Source organism: Gymnodraco acuticeps, unplaced genomic scaffold, assembly GCF_902827175.1.
Source record: "Gymnodraco acuticeps unplaced genomic scaffold, fGymAcu1.1, whole genome shotgun sequence".
Lineage (NCBI taxonomy): Eukaryota > Metazoa > Chordata > Actinopteri > Perciformes > Bathydraconidae > Gymnodraco > Gymnodraco acuticeps.
Window position 1 is genome coordinate 81,724 of NW_022991042.1, and position 23,277 is coordinate 105,000.

At 40.2% G+C, this 23,277-nt stretch overlaps 2 protein-coding genes across 6 annotated transcripts in view; one reads left to right on the forward strand and one right to left on the reverse strand.

Annotated features, from left to right (window-relative positions):
- dmtf1 (cyclin D binding myb-like transcription factor 1) overlaps window positions 1-2,080 on the reverse strand; it is a 35,469-nt gene extending 33,389 nt beyond the window's left edge. The window contains 1 exon segment of the mRNA XM_034236512.1: window positions 2,004-2,080. The gene's annotated coding sequence lies outside the window, so the exon portion shown is untranslated.
- Window positions 1,822-23,277, forward strand: part of cwf19l1 (CWF19 like cell cycle control factor 1) — a 23,073-nt gene continuing 1,617 nt past the window's right edge. Inside the window, exons 1-11 of one of the 5 annotated variants that reach the window (XM_034236511.1) lie at window positions 1,822-2,085; window positions 10,256-10,340; window positions 10,592-10,676; window positions 11,252-11,353; window positions 11,896-12,110; window positions 12,724-12,839; window positions 12,982-13,066; window positions 13,660-13,812; window positions 13,979-14,111; window positions 19,572-19,651; window positions 22,227-22,436. In XM_034236511.1, coding sequence (XP_034092402.1) covers window positions 1,847-2,085; window positions 10,256-10,340; window positions 10,592-10,676; window positions 11,252-11,353; window positions 11,896-12,110; window positions 12,724-12,839; window positions 12,982-13,066; window positions 13,660-13,812; window positions 13,979-14,111; window positions 19,572-19,651; window positions 22,227-22,436 — 1,503 coding nt within the window. In that variant the 5' untranslated portion in view covers window positions 1,822-1,846. Of the gene's footprint in view, window positions 2,086-8,278; window positions 8,401-10,255; window positions 10,341-10,591; window positions 10,677-11,251; window positions 11,354-11,895; window positions 12,111-12,723; window positions 12,840-12,981; window positions 13,067-13,659; window positions 13,813-13,978; window positions 14,112-19,571; window positions 19,652-22,226; window positions 22,437-23,277 lie in introns of those variants that run through there. The other 4 variants (XR_004571056.1, XM_034236508.1, XM_034236509.1 and 1 more) reach the window with 4 other exon arrangements.

A 23,277-nucleotide genomic window follows, 5' to 3' on the forward strand; every position in this document is an offset into this window, starting at 1 on the left:
TTTCCTTGTACGTACGATGTGAGGGTCTAAGGACAGAGGGTCTAAGGATAGAGGGAGTCGTTTTTTCTCATACAGATATTCTGAACAATCTGTGCTGTTGTATTTGCTGTAAAGTGTCTCTACTGTAGGCTATTTTTATTATATGTACAGCACTTTGGCTCCACCAAAAATTGTTTATAAATGTGCTACATAAATAAAACTTGATTTGATTTGATTAAAAGTATTGCAATGTGAGTCCAAGGGGACAACGTACATATGGGACCCTTAAAAAGAATAGTAAAGGTCTTCAGGACAGAAAAACCAAAACAATATGAAGTTAATTTGTTCGTTTATCCTCTTGATTGAATTCATCCCAAACTCATATTTTAAGGCAGATTATACATCTGCTCAATAACTAAACTCCTGCACCAGTATTTGTGACATTTAACTTTTTATAAATTGGCATTTGTTTACTCGGGTGACAAATAAAGCATAAGTTATTTCAGTTAAACAATATATGTATAAATATGTAGGCTCACTATCGCCCTCCACTGTTTTCCAGCTGAATCTGACTGCAAACCAGCAGCATTAACAGGACCTTAGATTTCAGTCATTATTTAGCAAAAATGTGTCATATTTTTGGACAATATGTACGCCGAATTGTAGACTGGACTGTTTAAAAAAAGGCTGTATTTAGGGTTTAAGTAAATAATGTATGTGTTGTTAGGAAATCTGCAAAAATGATGTAGAATGTGTCACTTTTTAAAGGGAGTTCGGTGTAAGCTCCCATACATCTACGTTTCAACACACACACACACATACCATGTATACATCACTTCAGGGGACATTACATTGACTTACATGCTTTTCCTGGAGACTTATCCTAACCTTAACCATAACCAACACATGCCTAACCCTAACCCTAACCCTAACCAAGTCTTCACCCTGAAATTAATGATTCCCCTCATGGGGACCTCCAATTTGTCCCCATAAGGGAGGCGAGTCCCCACATGTGACTGTGTAAACAGATTTAGGTCCCCACAAGTATAGTAATGCTAGGCCACACACTAGGGCTGCTCGATTATGGCAAAAATCATAATCTCGATTATTTGGGTGAATAATTGATATCACGATTATCCATTTACTTTGAAAACATCCATTTATTGAAAGAAAAAATGTGAACAGTATGTTAACAGTTGATTACCTTGAACTTTCAGTATAATTCAACTGAAAAACCAATAAAGAATGTTTTCTTTAAATAATAAAAAAATAAAAATAATCGTTTTATTTCGATTATGTTGTTTTCATAATCGTTGCAAGCCAACATCGTAATTGCGATTAAAATACGATTAATTGAGCAGCCCACACACACACACACACACACACACACACACCACACACACACACACACACCCACACACACACACACACACACACACACACACACACACACACACACACACACACACACGGAGTATCTTGCTATCTGTGATGCTAACTTTTAGCAAAAATGTGTGATTTTTTTGGACAGTATGTTAGCCGAACTGTACGCTGCATGTATTTAAAATATAATACCTCATGTTTTAATAAATAACACGTGTTTTAAAGAAATCTGCAAAAATGATGTTAAATGTGTGACTTTTTTAATGGAGTCTGGTGTAGGCCTCAATGCATCCCTGTTTGAAACACAGGGGTTTAACGCAGTGATCAATGCACTTTGCGTGATTAAAAACATTGTTAATGCACACAATGACTCTAGATGTAATGCATTTATTCAGCTTTGGAGACAGACACAGTATCGTGCTATCTGTGATGCTAACTGTTAGCATCCATCCACCAAGCTTCTAATGAAAGGCTCTCCGGCGCCATGTTGCTGCACAATGTGAAGCAGTGGCGTGTTGTAGTTTTCTCGGTGTTTTGGGGGATTTATTCTGATTTTTCTGCAGCTTTATTCTCCCTCTGCGCTCCCACCGGCTCCCAGTACCAAACAGAAAGGGATTTTTTGCTTTTGATTCCTTACTTACTTCCTGTTTTTGGTCCGGGGACTCGCAGAGACCAGGATGAAGCGAAGTGCCAGGATGAAGACGGAGAGGAGCGGGTTGCCAGGTTTGGAGATTATCCGTAAAACTAAACTCTATAACTCTTCACCCTTCACTGAGAACTTCCACAGCAACACTATGAGCAATATATCATTACAAAACACTCGCTGCTATATAACATGTGCAATATTATTATTATCAGAGGTGGGAAGTATTGGAGTACAAATACTTCGTTACTGTTCTTAAGTACATGTTTCTGGTATCAGTACTTTACTCCACTACTTATTTTTCTGACGACTTTTTACTTTGACTTCTTACATTTTGAACACAAATACCTGTACTTTCTACTTCTCACATGTTGAACTCAAATACCTGTACTTTCTACTTCTTACATGTTGAACTCAAATACCTGTACTTTCTACTTCTCACATGTGAACTCAAATACCTGTACTTTCTACTTCTCACATGTTGAACTCAAATACCTGTACTTTCTACTTCTCACATTTTGAACTCAAATACCTGTACTTTCTACTTCTCACATGTTGAACACAAATACCTGTACTTTCTACTTCTCACATGTTGAACTCAAATACCTGTACTTTCTACTTCTCACATGTTGAACTCAAATACCTGTACTTTCTACTTCTTACATGTTGAACTCAAATACCTGTACTTTCTACTTCTCACATGTTGAACTCAAATACCTGTACTTTCTACTTCTCACATGTTGAACTCAAATACCTGTACTTTCTACTTCTCACATTTTGAACTCAAATACCTGTACTTTCTACTTCTCACATGTTGAACTCAAATACCTGTACTTTCTACTTCTTACATGTTGAACACAAATACCTGTACTTTCTACTTCTTACATTTTGAACACAAATACCTGTACTTTCTACTTCTTACATGTTGAACACAAATACCTGTACTTTCTACTTCTTACATGTTGAACACAAATACCTGTACTTTCTACTTCTTACATTTTGAACTCAAATACCTGTACTTTCTACTTCTTACATGTTGAACTCAAATACCTGTACTTTCTACTTCTCACATGTTGAACACAAATACCTGTACTTTCTACTTCTCTCATGTTGAACACAAATACCTGTACTTTCTACTTCTCACATGTTGAACTCAAATACCTGTACTTTCTACTTCTCACATGTTGAACACAAATACCTTTACTTTCTACTTCTCACATGTTGAACTCAAATACCTGTACTTTCTACTTCTCACATGTTGAACACAAATACCTTTACTTTCTACTTCTCACATGTTGAACCCAAATACCTGTACTTTCTACTTCTTACATGTTGAACTCAAATACCTGTACTTTCTACTTCTTACATGTTGAACACAAATACCTGTACTTTCTACTTCTTACATGTTGAACTCAAATACCTGTACTTTCTACTTCTTACATGTTGAACTCAAATACCTGTACTTTCTACTTCTCACATGTTGAACTCAAATACCTGTACTTTCTACTTCTTACATGTTGAACTCAAATACCTGTACTTTCTACTTCTTACATGTTGAACACAAATACCTGTACTTTCTACTTCTTACATGTTGAACTCAAATACTTGTACTTTCTACTTCTCACATGTTGAACTCAAATACTTGTACTTTCTACTTCTTACATGTTGAACTCAAATACCTGTACTTTCTACTTCTCACATGTTGAACTCCAATACCTGTACTTTCTACTTCTCACATTTTGAACTCAAATACCTGTACTTTCTACTTCTCACATGTTGAACACAAATACCTGTACTTTCTACTTCTTACATGTTGAACACAAATACCTGTACTTTCTACTTCTTACATGTTGAACACAAATACCTGTACTTTCTACTTCTTACATGTTGAACTCAAATACCTGTACTTTCTACTTCTCTCATGTTGAACACAAATACCTGTACTTTCTACTTCTTACATGTTGAACACAAATACCTGTACTTTCTACTTCTTACATTTTGAACTCAAATACCTGTACTTTCTACTTCTTACATGTTGAACTCAAATACCTGTACTTTCTACTTCTTACATGTTGAACTCAAATACCTGTACTTTCTACTTCTCACATGTTGAACACAAATACCTGTACTTTCTACTTCTCTCATGTTGAACACAAATACCTGTACTTTCTACTTCTCACATGTTGAACTCAAATACCTGTACTTTCTACTTCTCACATGTTGAACACAAATACCTTTACTTTCTACTTCTCACATGTTGAACTCAAATACCTGTACTTTCTACTTCTCACATGTTGAACACAAATACCTTTACTTTCTACTTCTCACATGTTGAACCCAAATACCTGTACTTTCTACTTCTTACATGTTGAACTCAAATACCTGTACTTTCTACTTCTTACATGTTGAACACAAATACCTGTACTTTCTACTTCTTACATGTTGAACTCAAATACCTGTACTTTCTACTTCTTACATGTTGAACTCAAATACCTGTACTTTCTACTTCTCACATGTTGAACTCAAATACCTGTACTTTCTACTTCTTACATGTTGAACTCAAATACCTGTACTTTCTACTTCTTACATGTTGAACACAAATACCTGTACTTTCTACTTCTTACATGTTGAACTCAAATACTTGTACTTTCTACTTCTCACATGTTGAACTCAAATACTTGTACTTTCTACTTCTCTCATTTTCCAAACAGCTGGTTCCTTTAGTCTGAATGTGTGTTTGATGCGTGATCATTATTCTTTAGAGTCATTGCGTGCCTATTGATTTGAACACGATCCGTGTATCCATCATGTCCTGGTCTTCTCTAAAGAAGAGGGACCAATGGAAACGTTGTCATGTTGCCGTTGTTCAGCATGGAAACATTCATTAGCTAACAATGACATTATTGTTCTATTAATATAAAGGGAGCTCAGGTACTCTTTAAAACAGCTGCTAGTTATGGGTACTTTTTACTGAAGTACATTTCAAAGCCTCTTTACTTTGACTTGAGTAAAGAAGTTTAGTCAGTACTTCTACTTTCACCAGAGTATTTTTAAACACCAAGTATCTGTACTTCTACTTGAGTACAGGATGTGTGTACTTTTGCCCTCTCTGATTATTATTATTAACAATGTACTATGATAACGTATCTGCCGCTACATTTTTTTGCAATACTGATAATATGTACATTAATGATGTGACCGTCTGTTGCCTGTAGATATTTAACTGCTCTTTTTACTGCACTGTTAGTGTACAGTTTTACTATTACACTGCTGTGTTTATTGTATTTGTGTAACTCTGGCACAACAGTCTTAGTTCAACAAAACAATTCAGTTTAATATTTAATATTCCATCTGTCACATTGAAGAAGAAGAAGATTCAACTTATTGTCATTACGTAGTACAGGTACTATGTAACGAAACGGTTTCTCTGCATTTGACCCATCCTAGTGGTAGGAGCAGTGGGCTGCCATTATGTACGGCACCCGGGGAGCAGTGTAGGGAACGGTGCCTTGCTCAGGGACACCTCGGTAGCACTTGGTCTTTCCGGGACTTGAACTGGTGACCTTCCAGTTGACAAACCAAGTCCCTATGGACTTCGCCACCACCGCCCCATACTTATGTAATACCTTGCTTTATATTTTGTTATTGTTCATTTGAAAAGTCAACATGTATTTTTCTCCTTTCTTGTTTATTTATTGTCTTTTATTATTTATTGTACAATGCCATGTCTTTTTATGATGCTGCAACACAAACATTTCCCAAATTGGGATCAATAAAGTAGGGGGACCAGGGACAGTTGTAACACCTTCAATATCTCCAATCACAAACAAGCTCGAGTGATGAAACTCACTCTGCACATGCGCAGTTAGATGGAAAGATTGCTGTGAGAAAAAGGAGCCACGTTTAAATCTGTCACGAAAGATATCAGCAAAAGTGTGTTTCTGAGGTAAAACATTAACAACAATGATATGATGAATTTTTGGATACTGTCTTGAGGTCAAATGTCTAGGAATCCAAACTAGTATTATTAGAATCACTGTTTTGTAAGCTAAACATATAACTAACTAAATATGGGTCAAGCTAGCAATCAGGCAGGTTCACAGCAGGGGGTGAAAACATGACTGGTGGTCCTGGGACGGTTGGGACGGTTGTAACACGGACCACCTGGGACGGTTGGGACGGTTGTAACATGGACCACCTGGGACGGTTGTAACACGGACCACCTGGGACGGTTGCAACACGGACCACCTGGGACGGTTGGGACGGTTGTAACACGGACCACCTGGGACGGTTGTAACACGGACCACCTGGGACGGTTGTAACACGGACCACCTGGGACGGTTGGGACGGTTGTAACACGGACCACCTGGGACGGTTGTAACACGGACCACCTGGGACGGTTGCAACACGGACCACCTGGGACGGTTGGGACGGTTGTAACACGGACCACCTGGGACGGTTGTAACACGGACCACCTGGGACGGTTGTAACACAGACCACTTGGGACGGTTGGGACGGTTGTAACACGGACCACCTGGGACGGTTGTAACACGGACCACCTGGGACGGTTGTAACACAGACCACTTGGGACGGTTGTAACACAGACCACTTGGGACGGTTGGGACGGTTGTAACACGGACCACCTGGGACGGTTGTAACACGGACCACCTGGGACGGTTGTAACACAGACCACTTGGGACGGTTGGGACGGTTGTAACACGGACCACCTGGGACGGTTGTAACACGGACCACCTGGGACGGTTGTAACACGGACCACCTGGGACGGTTGTAACACGGACCACCTGGGACGGTTGTAACACGGACCACCTGGGACGGTTGTAACACACAGACCACTTGGGACGGTTGGGACGGTTGTAACACGGACCACCTGGGACGGTTGTAACACAGACCACTTGGGACGGTTGGGACGGTTGTAACACGGACTACCTGGGACGGTTGTAACACGGACCACCTGGGACGGTTGTAACACAGACCACTTGGGACGGTTGGGACGGTTGTAACACGGACCACCTGGGACGGTTGTAACACGGACCACCTGGGACGGTTGTAACACAGACCACTTGGGACGGTTGTAACACGGACCACCTGGGACGGTTGTAACACAGACCACTTGGGACGGTTGGGACGGTTGTAACACGGACCACCTGGGACGGTTGTAACACGGACCACCTGGGACGGTTGTAACACAGACCACTTGGGACGGTTGGGACGGTTGTAACACGGACCACCTGGGACGGTTGTAACACGGACCACCTGGGACGGTTGTAACACAGACCACTTGGGACGGTTGGGACGGTTGTAACACGGACCACCTGGGACGGTTGTAACACGGACCACCTGGGACGGTTGTAACACGGACCACCTGGGATGGTTGTAACACGGACCACCTGGGATGGTTGTAACACATCCCACCTGGGACGGTTGGGACGGTTGTAACACGGACCACCTGGGACGGTTGTTGCCTTAGAATTTGACAGCTTTCCCTCTTTTTTGTCATGTAGTGTGAAAAAAGGCAACCGTTATTACCATGTTACAACCGTCCCTGTACGAGTTGTTTTTTTAAAATACATTTTCCAACCTGTACTTATTTCATAGAAGCATCTTAAATACATTGTTTCAGTAGTTGACACATTGAGAATGTATAATATAGCAAAATGGCTATCCTAGTGTAAATGGTTTTTTACTTATTGGGGAAAACCCAAAAAGTGTTACAACTGTCCCTGGTCTATCTTATCTCTTATCTTATCCAAGTGTCTGTAAAATATTATATATATATTTAAAACATAATAACTTACTTGTAAATTCGATTAAAAAAAAGTGTGTTCCAGTTCTTGAGTTTGGGATATATCTTTCATTAGGGACTAACAAGTTCTAAAAAAACATTAATTAATATTAGTAAGATAAAATCAGAATCAGACTTGCTTTATTTTTCCTGTAAATGGGAAATCAACATTTTTACAACACAGCATACAGTGGAGGTAAAGTGAGGCGAATAGTCTTACATATTACACACATAAAACTAAGTATGCGCAACATGGAAAAGAACAAACCTGGCAACCACTCCGATCGCTCTTATCACTTGTCCGGGTGACAATCCCACTTATAATTGTTCTATTATCCTAAATACTGTTAATAATGCATCAAAATAACACTTAATAAATGTCTATATTTTTATTTGTTACCTGAAATTACTTTTTGTGGTAAAAAAAATCCTGTTATCTTAGTAATGAATGGTTCCGCTCTTCTTCTCATCGGACCCTTTTAGCGACGGACCAAACGTTGGAGCTGCAGAAATCCAAATCACACATTTTGACATTTTTAGCTCCTTTTTATTGATTATTTAGCGAAATCATGGCTGAAAAACCAGTGAAAGTGTGAGTTTACTCTTTAACTACTTATCGATTACTTTAATGACGTCACTTATCTTCAAATATTGAGTATTTATGTGTTTTTTCAAATGTCATTTTAACCATGATGTGACAGAGGGTCTGTTTACGTCGATTTTTTGGTATTATACATTTTTCATGCATAAATACGCTTCATTATTGTATTTCTAAATTGTGTTGCATCAAATTGTTCTATTTTCTACTAAGTGCGTTTCAATTCGTCGCGATATGCGAGGAATCTCATGCAACATGTGTTTAATTTAAGCGTGTTTACTCATTGGCAGCTGTTTAAACATCACAAAACTTGACGTTAATGCATTAAACAACATCCTTAATGTGTACTTTAAAAATCGGCATACAAAAAATACCTGAATTATTAGATTATAAGGGATTTTTTATCTGACATAAGCACCATTTTGAGTTTCAACCGGTTCCGTTTCGCTTGTTTTCAAATGTTATTGAAGAAAGCGGGTGTTGGTCATGTAATGTCAGCCGAATCAAAAAGTTGTGTTTCATATCTTCCTGTACTTGTTTACCAACTATTCAGACACCATTAAGACTATAAAAATACTCAAAATACTTTACGTTTTGGTTGGATTTTGAGTTTTTTGGGGTCCTAAATCCTTTTAATAATAATAATAATAATAATAATAATAATAATAAATTATATTTCTATAGCGCTTTTCTTGAACCCAAATATGCTTTGCATTATGAGGGAGGGTAGACTAACAAGGACAGGCAAAAAAACAAAACAGTCAGGTACTTTAAATGCTGTTTCGGTTCAAATTCTTGCTCAGACTGTGCTTTAGAGCATGGAGTCTGGGAGAGCGTATTCAAATGAGGTAGAGGTGTGTAGCTTTTGGGTGTTATGGTTTCATTACAGAACTCCAAATGACCCCCAAAAAGACACATTATTCAACTACGAAAAGTAATTGTGAAGTAGAATTTGTCAAAAGAGAGAGCAAACCTCCACCAAGTCTGATGCATTCAGTGTTCTGATGTTACTGAGCCTGAGAATTTTCCCAGTTTTGAACCAATTTTTATTATTCCAACATCATTGGTTGAGAGGTGGGGGGGAGCTTATGGATACAGAGTTGAAGAGGTGGGTTTTGAGGCGGGACTGGAACAGGGTGAGGGACTCAGACTCACGGAGGTCTTGGGGGAGGGAGTTCCAGAGCTTCGGGGCTGCCACAGAGAAGGCTCTGTCCCTGAAGCTCCGGAGTTTGGCCTTGGAGATGGAAAGCAAACCGGCTGAGGTGGATCTGAGGGACCGGGGTGGTTGGTAGAGGATGAGGAGGTCAGTGAGTGAGGAGGGAGGGTGGGGGGGACAGATGGTGGAGGGCTTTGAAAGTGAGGACCAGGAGTTTGTAGTGGATGCGGTGTGAAACGGGGAGCCAGTGGAGTTCTTTGAGGACCGGGGTGATGCGATGCCATGATTTGGTGTGGGGGAGGGATCTGGCGGCTGCGTTCTGGACACACTGGAGTCTACTGAGGGATGTAGTGCTGATGCCGTAGAGGAGTGAGTTGCAGTAGTCGAGGCGGGAGGAGATGAAGGCGTGAATGAGTCGCTCAGCTGCGGGGCGGGTGAGAGAGGGACGGAGTTTGGCAACATTGAGGAGGTGGAAAAATGAGGTTTTGACAACTTGGCGGATGTGGGGCTCGAGGGAGAGGGTGGGGTCAAATAAAGCCACGGTTGCGTGCCTGGGTGGAGGGGGAAACAGGGGTGCCATCAATGGTTGCTTTTGACGAGCAAAGTGACTATATATGGAATGAATGTTCTTACTGTGTTTTTCTCATGTTGTGTATTTGCTGCATATATTAAAGTATAAACGTGTGTGTGCAGCTTGGCGTGTGGAGACGTTGAAGGCCGGCTGAACGCTCTGTTTAATCGGGTCCAGGCCATCCAGAAGAAAGCCGGACAGTTTGATGTGAGTCAGAGACAGATTTCACATTTAAATGTACAGAAACTTTGGCCGTTTCTCAATGTCGAGTATTCAGCTGCAGAGCCACTATTTCAAGTATACTGCGTCATCGAGTGGCGCCGAATGCTGGGCATTAAACAGTCCTTCGGCGCCACTCGATGACGATACTTGAAATAGTGGCTCTGCAGCAGGTCTACTCGACATTGAGAAACGGCCTTTGTGTTTTTTATGCTCATCTGTGCCCCTTTTCCCCTCAGCTGCTGCTCTGCGTCGGAGAGTTCTTTGGGACGACACCTGAGGCCGAGGCAGAGTGGCAGCAGTACAAAACTGGGGCTAAAAAAGGTCTTTATGTTACTTTACTTCTACATCTCGGAGGGAAACAGTGTACTTTTAACTCCACTACTTATATTTAAAAACCTAAGAGACATTACCAATACAAACTCAATGTGGTGTTACAAAGTGAAAGGTCTGACAAACGACCTTTTTGGGAACTTTTTCAGAATTTTTACTCATTTTAATCAACCCTTAAATCAGTGCTGTCTGCGATAACCAGTCGCTGCATGTCGTGCCCCGTATCTTACATGAAATAAATACAATTTATTTTTAAACGTTAGTGCATCTGTGCTTCATCAGCCTCTCATCACCCGGCAGATATTTGATAACGTTTAGCAAAACCACGAAGACTGATATCTGTATTTAAGAAATACATATATTGGTTTAACTGGAAAAACAGGTGGAGACATTTTGAACTTTACACTTTGATCGGCTGATAAAGAAACCAGTTCCTTTCAATCATAAGACTTTACTTGTGTACCATTACTAGACATATAAGGCTCACAGAAGATTTTACAATCGGGGAAAACAAACGTTATAATGTCTTGTCTTTGGAAGTTAAGTCTCCTCTCCTTTCCCCTCAGCTCCGATCCACACCTACATCCTGGGGGCAGCGAGTCAGGAGACGGTGAAAAGTTTCTCGAGCGCCGACGGCTGCGAGCTCGCCGACAACATCACGTACCTGGGTGAGAGTTAAACAACCACCAGAGGGAGAGCCTGAGAAGCTCTGAGAGACACTTTCCATATTTTTATTCAGCCTTTTCAAGTATCAAGCATAACGGACCTCCATGTGATTGATTTGATGTTTGAACGAGGCGATATAGAGAACGTTAGGCTGTTAAATACTGTTGTAAGCAGGCCTTTTGTTTTTGAATATTTGGGGAGTTAGGTGGTCCGTGTGTGTTTTGTATTGGTTAAGTGGTTCCGGTATGAAAAAGCTTGAGGAACACTGGTGCTCAATGCTGCTGGTGATGTGTTGTGATTTTAAAAAGGTGTCTATTATCATCTGGCCGGGGACAACAGCTGGAAACGAGCAATGTTGGCTGAAGCTAACGCCGCATTTACTGTTTTTTGTGACAGTTGATCAATGGGGACTGTCCACGACACTATACACAAATAAACCAAACTAGTGACCTGTTGTTCTGAATCTGTGTGTTTCAGGTTGTCGTGGTGGTTATTCAAGTGATGTAGTTAAACCTGTGTGTGTGTGTGTGTGTGTGTGTTTCAGGTCGTCGTGGTGTGTTCACGGGCGTCTCAGGACTCCAGATAGCGTACGTCAGTGGGAGGGAGGCTCTTCAGGACCCCCCGCCCGCTCACTGCTTCACCTCCAAACACCTCTCAGCCCTCGTGGCCCCGCTGACAGGAAACTCCAAGTTCAGAGGGGTCGACATCCTGCTGACCTCCCAGTGGCCCCGGGGGGTCTGGCACTACGGAAACACCCCGGTAACACGCTCATAGTGAAAGTCCAATATCAGAGTACACATGATAACAAAGGCATCCCAACTGTAGCTGTGAACATGACAGGATGTGTGATTACCTAGAAGAGCATCAGGACTGTTTGAGGCAGATGATAGCTATGTGATTAACATGAGGATTCAGCCTCTATGGAGAGAGACATCAAGCATGCTCATTTCTGACGTGGAGCTAATCTGAAGTAAACATTGAATACTGCTTTCTATTCCTCCATCTTGTGACTGTGTAACTCCCTCTCTTGGATATCAGCATGTGAAGGACACTGCTCAGAATTTTGAGATTTCGAGAAAAAGTCAGAATTTTGAGGGAAATTGAGGAAAAAGTCCGAATATTGAGATTTTGAGAAAAAGTCAGAATTTTGTGAAAAACCTCAGTATTTTGTACATGACAGGATGCTTGATACAAGACCCGGTTTCCTCCATATTGTGACTCTATAACTCCCTCTCTTGGATATCAGCATGTGAAGGACACTGCTCAGGAACTAGTTGATGCTCTGGCGAATCATCTCAAATGTAACCAAAATGTAAACATGTAAAACATGACCCCTAACCCCCTGCTGTTGTTCTCCTCCTGTGTGTTTCAGGAAGTGAACACCAAGTTCTGTGGCAGCGGTTCTGTTGCTAACCTGGCGGATCACCTGAAGCCCAGATACCACTTTGCTGCTCTGGAGGGGGCTCACTACGAGAGGCTGCCCTACAGGTAACTGCTCACCTGGGGGGAACACCTGTCACCATGCCACAATACGGATCTGATGAATCCTTACTTCATAGTTTCTCTGGTAACTGACTCTTGAGTTCCGTGTGTGTGTGTGTGTGTGTGTGTGTGTGTGTGTGTGTTTCAGGAATCACGTTGTTCTGCAGGAGAACGCTCAGCACGTCAGCCGCTTCATCGCCCTGGCCAGCGTCAACAACCCCGCCAAGAAGAAGGTGATAATAATAACAACAACAACAACAACAGTACTTTCTATTTTGGAGGCGTCTTTCATTACACTCAGGTCACCTTACAATTCAATCAGGTTAAAAACAGTAAGGTGTGTGTGTACGTTTGTCTTTCTTCAGTATCAAATGTATCCAGTGATGATTGTCTTTATATCAACGTGTACTCTGCAAACAGGAACTGCTAAATGCTATTTCGGCTAACTTTAAATGCAGCTAAATTGTCCAAATGTTAACAAAAACATGATCAAAGTAGTGTGTGTGTGTGTGTGTGTGTGTGTGTGTGTGTGTGTGTGTGTGTGTGTGTGTGTGTGGGTGTGTGTGTGTGTGTGTGTGTGTGTGTGTGTGTGTGTGTGTGTGTGTGTGTGTGTGTGTGTGTGTGTGTGTGGTGTGTGTGTGTGTGTGTGTGTGTGTGTGTGTGTGTGTGTGTGTGTGTGTGTGTGTGTGTGTGTGTGTGTGTGTGTGTGTGTGTGTGTGTGTGTGTGTGTGTGTGTGTGTGTGTGTGTGTGTGTGTGTGTGTGTGTGTGTGTGTGTGTGTGTGTGTGTGTGTGTGTGTGTGTGTGTGTGTGTGTGTGTGTGTGCAGTATCTGTACGCCTTCAACATCGTCCCCATGAAGGCTCTGGAGGCCTCTGAGCTGGTGAAGCAGCCTCAGGACGTGACGGAGAACCCGTACAGGTTCTGCAGTAAAGACAAGACGGGCAAACAGAGGCCGAGCTTCAACACCACAGAAGAAGAGGTACACATGCTAACACGCTAACATGCTAACAGGAGCTATGGATCAGCACGTGTTCGTTAGTTTAGATAGAGAGCTCTAACTTCAGGTCTGAAAGGTGCTTTTCGTGTCGATATGATGCATTTTTGAATGACTCAAATGCCCTCTGTCCTCCCCGTGGTGCGTTCAGGAGCCGGCTGGACAGTTTTTCTTCGACCTGAGTAAGAAGCAGGGCGGGGGCTTCAGGGGCCGCGGGAGGAAGAGAGAGGGAGACGGACGAGGAGACTTCCAGAGAGACGAGAACAAACAGCCGCGAAGACACCGTGAGTTCAGAGGGAACACACCTGGGTTATTCATATCTGACATGTAGCATTTTATTTGTATTGTTTCTGTTCGGATTTTATGTAAAGAGTCTTTGAGCATTAGGAAAAGCCCTACACAAATCCAATGTATTATTATTATTATTATTCAGAATCAGAAACAGGTTTATCACCACGTTGTCACCACGTTGTCACCACGTTGACACGTACGAGAATTTGACTTGGTGTCGTGGTGCGTACATAAAAGTAAAACAAGAATTTAAAACACAGGTAGAAAACTATTTTAAGAAAACTATAATAATAGCAATAGCATTTGTGGAAAACCAAACTAAAACAGAAATGAGTTTGAACACATGAAGGATTCCTGATGCTAATCCTGAATTCAAACTCAGATAATAACAGAGTAGCATCTTTAAGAATACATGTATGTTGATTTCCTGCGTGCTAACAGCAACTACTGTATTGTAAAGAATATCAATAAGTAGAAACGGCTTTATATTACGTTTTAAAGAGCATTTGTTGGTAAAAGGTACCAGTAAGGTATCAGTAAGTACCAGTAAAGTATCAGTAAGTATCAGTAAAGTACCAGTATCAGTAAGTATCAGTAAAGTACCAGTAAAGTATCAGTAAGTACCAGTAAAGTACCAGTAAAGTATCAGTAAAGTACCAGTATCAGTAAGTACCAGTAAGGTATCAGTAAGTACCAGTAAAGTATCAGTAAGTATCAGTAAAGTACCAGTATCAGTAAGTACCAGTAAAGTATCAGTAAAGTATCAGTAAGTACCAGTAAAGTACCAGTAAAGTATCAGTAAAGTATCAGTAAAGTACCAGTAAAGTATCAGTAAGGTATCAGTAAGTACCAGTAAAGTATCAGTAAAGTATCAGTAAGTACCAGTAAAGTATCAGTAAAGTATCAGTAAAGTACCAGTAAAGTACCAGTAAAGTATCAGTAAAGTACCAGTAAAGTATCAGTAAAGTATCAGTAAAGTACCAGTAAAGTACCAGTAAAGTATCAGTAAAGTATCAGTAAAGTATCAGTAAAGTACCAGTAAGTACCAGTAAAGTACCAGTAAAGTATCAGTAAAGTACCAGTAAAGTACCAGTAAAGTATCAGTAAGTACCAGTAAAGTACCAGTAAAGTATCAGTAAGTACCAGTAAAGTATCAGTAAAGTATCAGTAAGTATCAGTAAAGTACCAGTAAAGTATCAGTAAGTACCAGTAAAGTATCAGTAAAGTATCAGTAAGTACCAGTAAAGTATCAGTAAAGTATCAGTAAGTACCAGTAAAGTATCAGTAAAGTATCAGTAAGTACCAGTAAGTACCAGTAAAGTATCAGTAAGTACCAGTAAAGTACCAGTAAAGTATCAGTAAAGTACCAGTAAAGTATCAGTAAGTACCAGTAAAGTATCAGTAAGTACCAGTAAAGTATCAGTAAAGTATCAGTAAGTACCCAGTAAGTACCAGTAAAGTATCAGTAAAGTACCAGTAAAGTACCAGTAAAGTAATCAGTAAGTTACCAGTAAAGTACCAGTACGATACCAGTAAAGTATCAGTAAAGTACCAGTAAGTACCAGTAAAGTACCAGTAAGTATCAGTAAAGTATCAGTAATACCCAGTAAAGTAAGGTACCAGTAAAGTATCAGAAAGTAGCAGTAAGTACCAGTAAAGTACCAGTAAAGTATCAGTAAGTACCAGTAAAGTATCAGTAAGTACCAGTAAAGTAACAGTAAAGTATCAGTAAAGTACCAGTAAAGTATCAGTAAGTACCAGTAAAGTATCAGTAAGTACCAGTAAAGTATCAGTAAGTACCAGTAAAGTACCAGTAAAGTATCAGTAAGTACCAGTAAAGTATCAGTAAGTACCAGTAAAGTAACAGTAAAGTATCAGTAAAGTACCAGTAAAGTATCAGTAAGTATCAGTAAAGTACCAGTAAAGTATCAGTAAGTACCAGTAAAGTATCAGTAAAGTATCAGTAAGTACCAGTAAGTACCAGTAAAGTATCAGTAAAGTACCAGTAAAGTACCAGTAAAGTATCAGTAAGTACCAGTAAGTACCAGTAAAGTACCAGTAAAGTATCAGTAAAGTACCAGTAAAGTACCAGTAAAGTATCAGTAAAGTATCAGTAAAGTACCAGTAAAGTATCAGTAAAGTATCAGTAAGTACCAGTAAAGTATCAGTAAAGTATCAGTAAGTACCAGTAAGTACCAGTAAAGTATCAGTAAGTACCAGTAAAGTACCAGTAAAGTATCAGTAAGTACCAGTAAAGTATCATAGCAGTAAGTATCAGTAAAGTACCAGTAAAGTATCAGTAAGTACCAGTAAAGTACCAGTAAAGTATCAGTAAGTACCAGTAAAGTATCAGTAAAGTATCAGTAAGTACCAGTAAGTACCAGTAAAGTATCAGTAAAGTACCAGTAAAGTACCAGTAAAGTATCAGTAAGTACCAGTAAGTACCAGTAAAGTACCAGTAAAGTATCAGTAAAGTACCAGTAAAGTACCAGTAAAGTACCAGTAAAGTATCAGTAAAGTATCAGTAAGTACCAGTAAAGTACCAGTAAAGTATCAGTAAAGTACCAGTAAAGTATCAGTAAGTACCAGTAAAGTATCAGTAAAGTACCAGTAAAGTATCAGTAAGTACCAGTAAAGTATCAGTAAAGTATCAGTAAGTACCAGTAAGTATCAGTAAAGTACCAGTAAAGTATCAGTAAGTACCAGTAAAGTATCAGTAAAGTATCAGTAAAGTACCAGTAAAGTACCAGTAAAGTATCAGTAAAGTATCAGTAAGTACCAGTAAGTACCAGTAAAGTATCAGTAAAGTACCAGTAAAGTATCAGTAAGTACCAGTAAAGTACCAGTAAAGTATCAGTAAAGTACCAGTAAAGTACCAGTAAAGTATCAGTAAAGTACCAGTAAAGTATCAGTAAAGTATCAGTAAGTACCAGTAAAGTACCAGTAAAGTATCAGTAAGTACCAGTAAAGTATCAGTAAAGTATCAGTAAGTACCAGTAAAGTACCAGTAAAGTACCAGTAAAGTACCAGTAAAGTATCAGTAAGTACCAGTAAAGTATCAGTAAAGTACCAGTAAAGTACCAGTAAAGTATCAGTAAAGTACCAGTAAAGTACCAGTAAAGTATCAGTAAGTACCAGTAAAGTATCAGTAAGTACCAGTAAAGTACCAGTAAAGTATCAGTAAGTACCAGTAAAGTACCAGTAAAGTATCAGTAAAGTACCAGTAAAGTATCAGTAAGTACCAGTAAAGTATCAGTAAGTACCAGTAAAGTATCAGTAAAGTACCAGTAAAGTATCAGTAAAGTATCAGTAAAGTACCAGTAAAGTATCAGTAAAGTATCAGTAAAGTACCAGTAAAGTACCAGTAAAGTATCAGTAAAGTACCAGTAAAGTATCAGTAAAGTACCAGTAAAGTATCAGTAAAGTACCAGTAAAGTATCAGTAAAGTATCAGTAAGTACCAGTAAAGTATCAGTAAAGTATCAGTAAGTACCAGTAAGTATCAGTAAAGTATCAGTAAAGTACCAGTAAAGTATCAGTAAGTATCAGTAAAGTACCAGTAAAGTATCCAGTAAAGTACCAGTAAAGTATCAGTAAAGTATCAGTAAAGTACCAGTAAAGTATCAGTAAGTACCAGTAAAGTACCAGTAAAGTATCAGTAAGTACCAGTAAAGTACCAGTAAAGTATCAGTAAGTACCAGTAAAGTACCAGTAAAGTATCAGTAAGTATCAGTAAAGTACCAGTAAAGTACCAGTAAAGTATCAGTAAGTACCAGTAAAGTATCAGTAAGTACCAGTAAAGTATCAGTAAAGTATCAGTAAGTACCAGTAAGTACCAGTAAAGTATCAGTAAAGTACCAGTAAAGTACCAGTAAAGTATCAGTAAGTACCAGTAAAGTACCAGTAAAGTATCAGTAAAGTACCAGTAAAGTACCAGTAAAGTACCAGTAAAGTATCAGTAAAGTACCAGTAAAGTACCAGTAAAGTACCAGTAAAGTATCAGTAAGTACCAGTAAAGTATCAGTAAGTATCAGTAAAGTACCAGTAAAGTATCAGTAAAGTACCAGTAAAGTATCAGTAAGTACCAGTAAAGTACCAGTAAAGTACCAGTAAAGTACCAGTAAAGTACCAGTAAGTATCAGTAAAGTACCAGTAAAGTACCAGTAAAGTATCAGTAAAGTACCAGTAAAGTACCAGTAAAGTACCAGTAAAGTATCAGTAAAGTACCAGTAAAATATCAGTAAGTACCAGTAAGTACCAGTAAAGTACCAGTAAAGTATCAGTAAGTACCAGTAAAGTATCAGTAAAGTATCAGTAAAGTATCAGTAAGTACCAGTAAAGTATCAGTAAAGTACCAGTAAAGTATCAGTAAAGTATCAGTAAGTACCAGTAAAGTACCAGTAAAGTACCAGTAAAGTACCAGTAAAGTATCAGTAAGTACCAGTAAAGTATCAGTAAAGTACCAGTAAAGTACCAGTAAAGTATCAGTAAAGTACCAGTAAAGTACCAGTAAAGTATCAGTAAGTACCAGTAAGTATCAGTAAGTACCAGTAAAGTATCAGTAAAGTACCAGTAAAGTACCAGTAAAGTATCAGTAAGTACCAGTAAGTACCAGTAAAGTATCAGTAAGTACCAGTAAAGTATCAGTAAGTACCAGTAAAGTATCAGTAAGTACCAGTAAAGTATCAGTAAAGTACCAGTAAAGTACCAGTAAAGTATCAGTAAAGTACCAGTAAAGTATCAGTAAGTATCAGTAAAGTACCAGTAAAGTACCAGTAAAGTACCAGTAAAGTACCAGTAAAGTATCAGTAAAGTACCAGTAAAGTATCAGTAAAGTACCAGTAAAGTATCAGTAAAGTACCAGTAAAGTATCAGTAAAGTACCAGTAAAGTATCAGTAAAGTACCAGTAAAGTATCAGTAAAGTACCAGTAAAGTACCAGTAAAGTATCAGTAAAGTATCAGTAAAGTACCAGTAAAGTACCAGTAAAGTATCAGTAAGTACCAGTAAAGTATCAGTAAAGTATCAGTAAGTACTGGTAAAGTATCGGTAAAGTACCGGTGAAGTATCGGTAAAGTACCGGTAAAGTATCGGTAAAGTACCGGTAAAGTATCGGTAAAGTATCAGTAAAGTACCAGTAAAGTATCAGTAAAGTATCAGTAAAGACCAGTAAAGTACCAGTAAAGTACCAGTAAAGTATCAGTAAAGTACCAGTAAAGTACCAGTAAAGTATCAGTAAAGTATCAGTAAGTACCAGTAAAGTACCGGTAAAGTACCGGTAAAGTACCGGTAAAGTACCAGTAAAGTACCAGTAAAGTATCAGTAAGTACCAGTAAAGTATCAGTAAAGTACCAGTATCAGTAAGTACCAGTAAAGTACTAGTAAAGTACCAGTAAAGTACCAGTACACTAACAGCATGTATCTTTAATATGTCTCTCTTCCTGTGGCTGTGCAGCTCAACCCACCGGGCCCTGCTGGTTCTGTCTGGCCAGCCCTCAGGTGGAGAAACACCTGGTGATCAGCATCGGGACTCACGTGAGTTTAGAACAAATTAGACACAATATTTGTTGGAGGCAAAGTATATGAAAATATCCATGTAGTTCCGTCTATTCCAAAAATCGACTTGACTCGGACAAAATACGTCTGAATCGTTGGCCTTAAAGGGGACCTATCATGCAAAATGCACTTTGTGATGTCTTCTCTACGTCACCATGTGTCCCCGGTGTGTCGGGGAACTCACGCAGCGTCAGAAAATAAAACCCTCTCTCTTTTCCTCCGTACCCAAATCTCTAAAAACGGGGAACAACGGAGCTGATCCAGATTTGCGTCCGATATGACGTAATATCTGAAATGTGGACCCACGGCCCAATCAGAAACGTTGCTATCAGAAACAATGCCCGACTGTTTTGGACGTAATATGGTCGGTGTTTACATTAGCATCGCTAACACTCAGAGCTAACCTGTACTGGAGAGCATGTGTGTGAAGAAGCAGGAAGTAGAAAGGAACTCACCTTGTGGTATAACCGGCAAGAGAGAAAGCCTTTGAGCTCCAAACTGTTTCAGAGAGAATCCTTGATAATCCATGATATGGCGTTTCATCACGGCAGCATTTAGTTTAGACAGTAGCTGCCGGGTCCCGCATGAGCTCAGACCCCTCCTCTTTAAAGCTTTATACCCAAACAGCACTTTAGAAACAGGAAGTGGAATAGAGGGATATGAGGCATGGCTAGAATGATCTGTTTGGTGTTTGGAGCAAAACACTTCATAGACATGTTCTTTATATATTTTTATTAGGGCTGTCAAGTTGACGCAACGCAAAAAAAAATTAATGCCACTAATTATTTTAACGCGATTAACGCATGAGCATTTTTTGTCCTCGGCCGCCCCGTAGTTTCAGAGCGCATCGAGTTTAAAATACCATCTATACAATCCAAGCACCCCGCTCCTGCCGCCCGCTTGCGGGGGAGACGCCTGGACACGTCTACGAGCAGCAACCTTTCAACAAAGATCGCTAAATGGGTGGCTGCAGCTTGCAGGCCAATTAACATGGTGGAGGACGAGGGGCTGCGTGATGTAACTCGGGTCGCATCCAACGACTGCACGTATGAATTGCCTTCCAGAGTCGAAAATACACAACTTGTATGAAGTCCAAAAAGCGAAAGTAGAGGAGGATTTAAGAAAGACTCACCGGACACTACTGGACTTCACTCAGTAAGGTCACCTCGGGGTCACAGCGCATTATTTTCACCCGCAGTGGGAACTTCAGTCTCATGCTTTGACAGTTAGAAAACAGAGGAGCGGCATTTCGCCGATAACTGTGCCGACACACACACACACACACACACACACACACACACACACACACACACACACACACACACACACACACACACACACACACACACACACACACACACACACACACACACACACACACACACATACACACACACACACACACACACACACACACACACAGTATTATTGTATTGTATGAGAGAGGTTCCAGGTTGAATTGAGGTGAATATTTGTAATGTTCAAATGATAATAAACAAAAATGTGCATAAAGCATATGTGTCCACTCATATGTTGATAAGAGTATTACAACTTGAAGAATATCCCTCTAAATCAGTGCTTCTCAAACTTTTTTCAGTAATGTACCCCCTTTGAAACATTTTCTCAGCCAAGTACCCCCTGACCGATCCCGAAATTTTTTGATCGAAAAAGCCTATATAAATAACTACAATATAGTGATGTTCCCTCCGTGTGTGATGTATTAACTCCTTCCTGGTATGCATTGCAACAAACTAAGGATATTTTCATTTTATGCATGAAAAAAAATAACATAACACTTTTATAAAACAGATTTTTCCAAGGAGTTTTTCAATTTAAGTAATATGTTATTGTGAAAAACTATCAAATACAATACACACATTTGACATGTTTATATGAGGACCCCCTTGGTGGTTCTAGGAATGTTTTATATACAATTGTGTTTTCTAATTAACTTATTTTACTAAGATTATTTTTTAATTAACCTTTTTTTTTATTTTATTTTTTTTAAATCACACGTACCCCCTGCAGTACCCCAACGTACCCCCAGGGGTCCGCGTACCCCCATTTGAGAATCACTGCTCTAAGGTACATCCCTCGATTAATCGCGATTAACTATTTTAATCGACTAACAGCCCTAATTTTGATATATCTGAGACCGATGCTATAGCACGATAGGTGACCTTTAAAACAAAAGGTATATTTATACAAACGCATATTTTCACAGGTAAAAAAAAAACGATATTGCTTATTTCTCCTTCTCACTTCAATCACCGGTATAACACAACATAACCATAACACAACAACAAAGGATTATAATATTCAAATATATCACACTATACATTTTAACATATGGCTCCTACAATCCAAATTAACTCTTTTTTTTAAAAATACAAATGTCCAGTAACAAATATAACGCAGGATATTATTGTGCAAGAAATGGATTATTAAATATTAAATTGAATATTAATGTGTAATGTACAGTGGGAGTCCAGTTATCAGATGCACGGATGTAATGTAATACATAATAAAACTCAGATTTGCTGGTGCTGTGCAGTGTTACGTGGCGCTGGCTAAAGGCAGCCTCACCCCGCTCCACATGCTGATCCTCCCCATCGGACACTACCAGTCTGTGGTGGAGCTGAGCTCTGAGGTGGTGGAGGAGATGGAGAAATACAGGGAGGCGCTGAAGAGCTTCTACAAGAGCAAAGGAGCCCGATGTGTGCTGTTCGAGAGGAACTACAAGAGCCAGCACCTCCAGCTGCAGGTAGGACACACACCTCCAGCTATAGGTAGGGACACACACCTCCAGCTGCAGGTAGGGACACACACCTCTCACCTCCAGCTGCAGGTAGGGGGACACACCTCCCACCTCTAGCTGCAGGTAGGACACACACCTCCAGCTATAGGTAGGGACACACACCTCCAGCTATAGGTAGGGGGACACACCTCCAGCTATAGGTAGGGGGACACACCTCCCACCTCCAGCTGCAGGTAGGGACACACACCTCCCACCTCCAGCTGCAGGTAGGGACACACACCTCCCACCTCCAGCTGCAGGTAGGACACACACCTCCAGCTGCAGGTAGGGACACACACCTCCAGCTATAGGTAGGGACACACATCTCCAGCTGCAGGTAGGGACACACACTTCCAGCTGCAGGTAGGGACACACACCTCCCACCTCCAGCTGCAGGTAGGACACACACCTCCAGCTGCAGGTAGGGACACACACCTCCAGCTATAGGTAGGGACACACATCTCCAGCTGCAGGTAGGGACACACACTTCCAGCTGCAGGTAGGGACACACACCTCCAGCTATAGGTAGGGACACACACCTCCAGCTGCAGGTAGGGACACACACCTCCAGCTGCAGGTAGGACACACACCTCCAGCTGCAGGTAGGACACACACACTGCACATTAGTCATTAAAATAAATAGATAGATGAGAGTAACACATGCGTCACTTCCGGGCAAAAAGTACGGCTCCGCCCACTTTTTGGGGAAAACAAAGCTGTCATTTGAACGGCGGTCAATTGAAATTCTGAAGTTTTTGCCGATTAGAAATTTAAGAAAACCGTGGATTTTTGGATCTTCAAAGAGCCC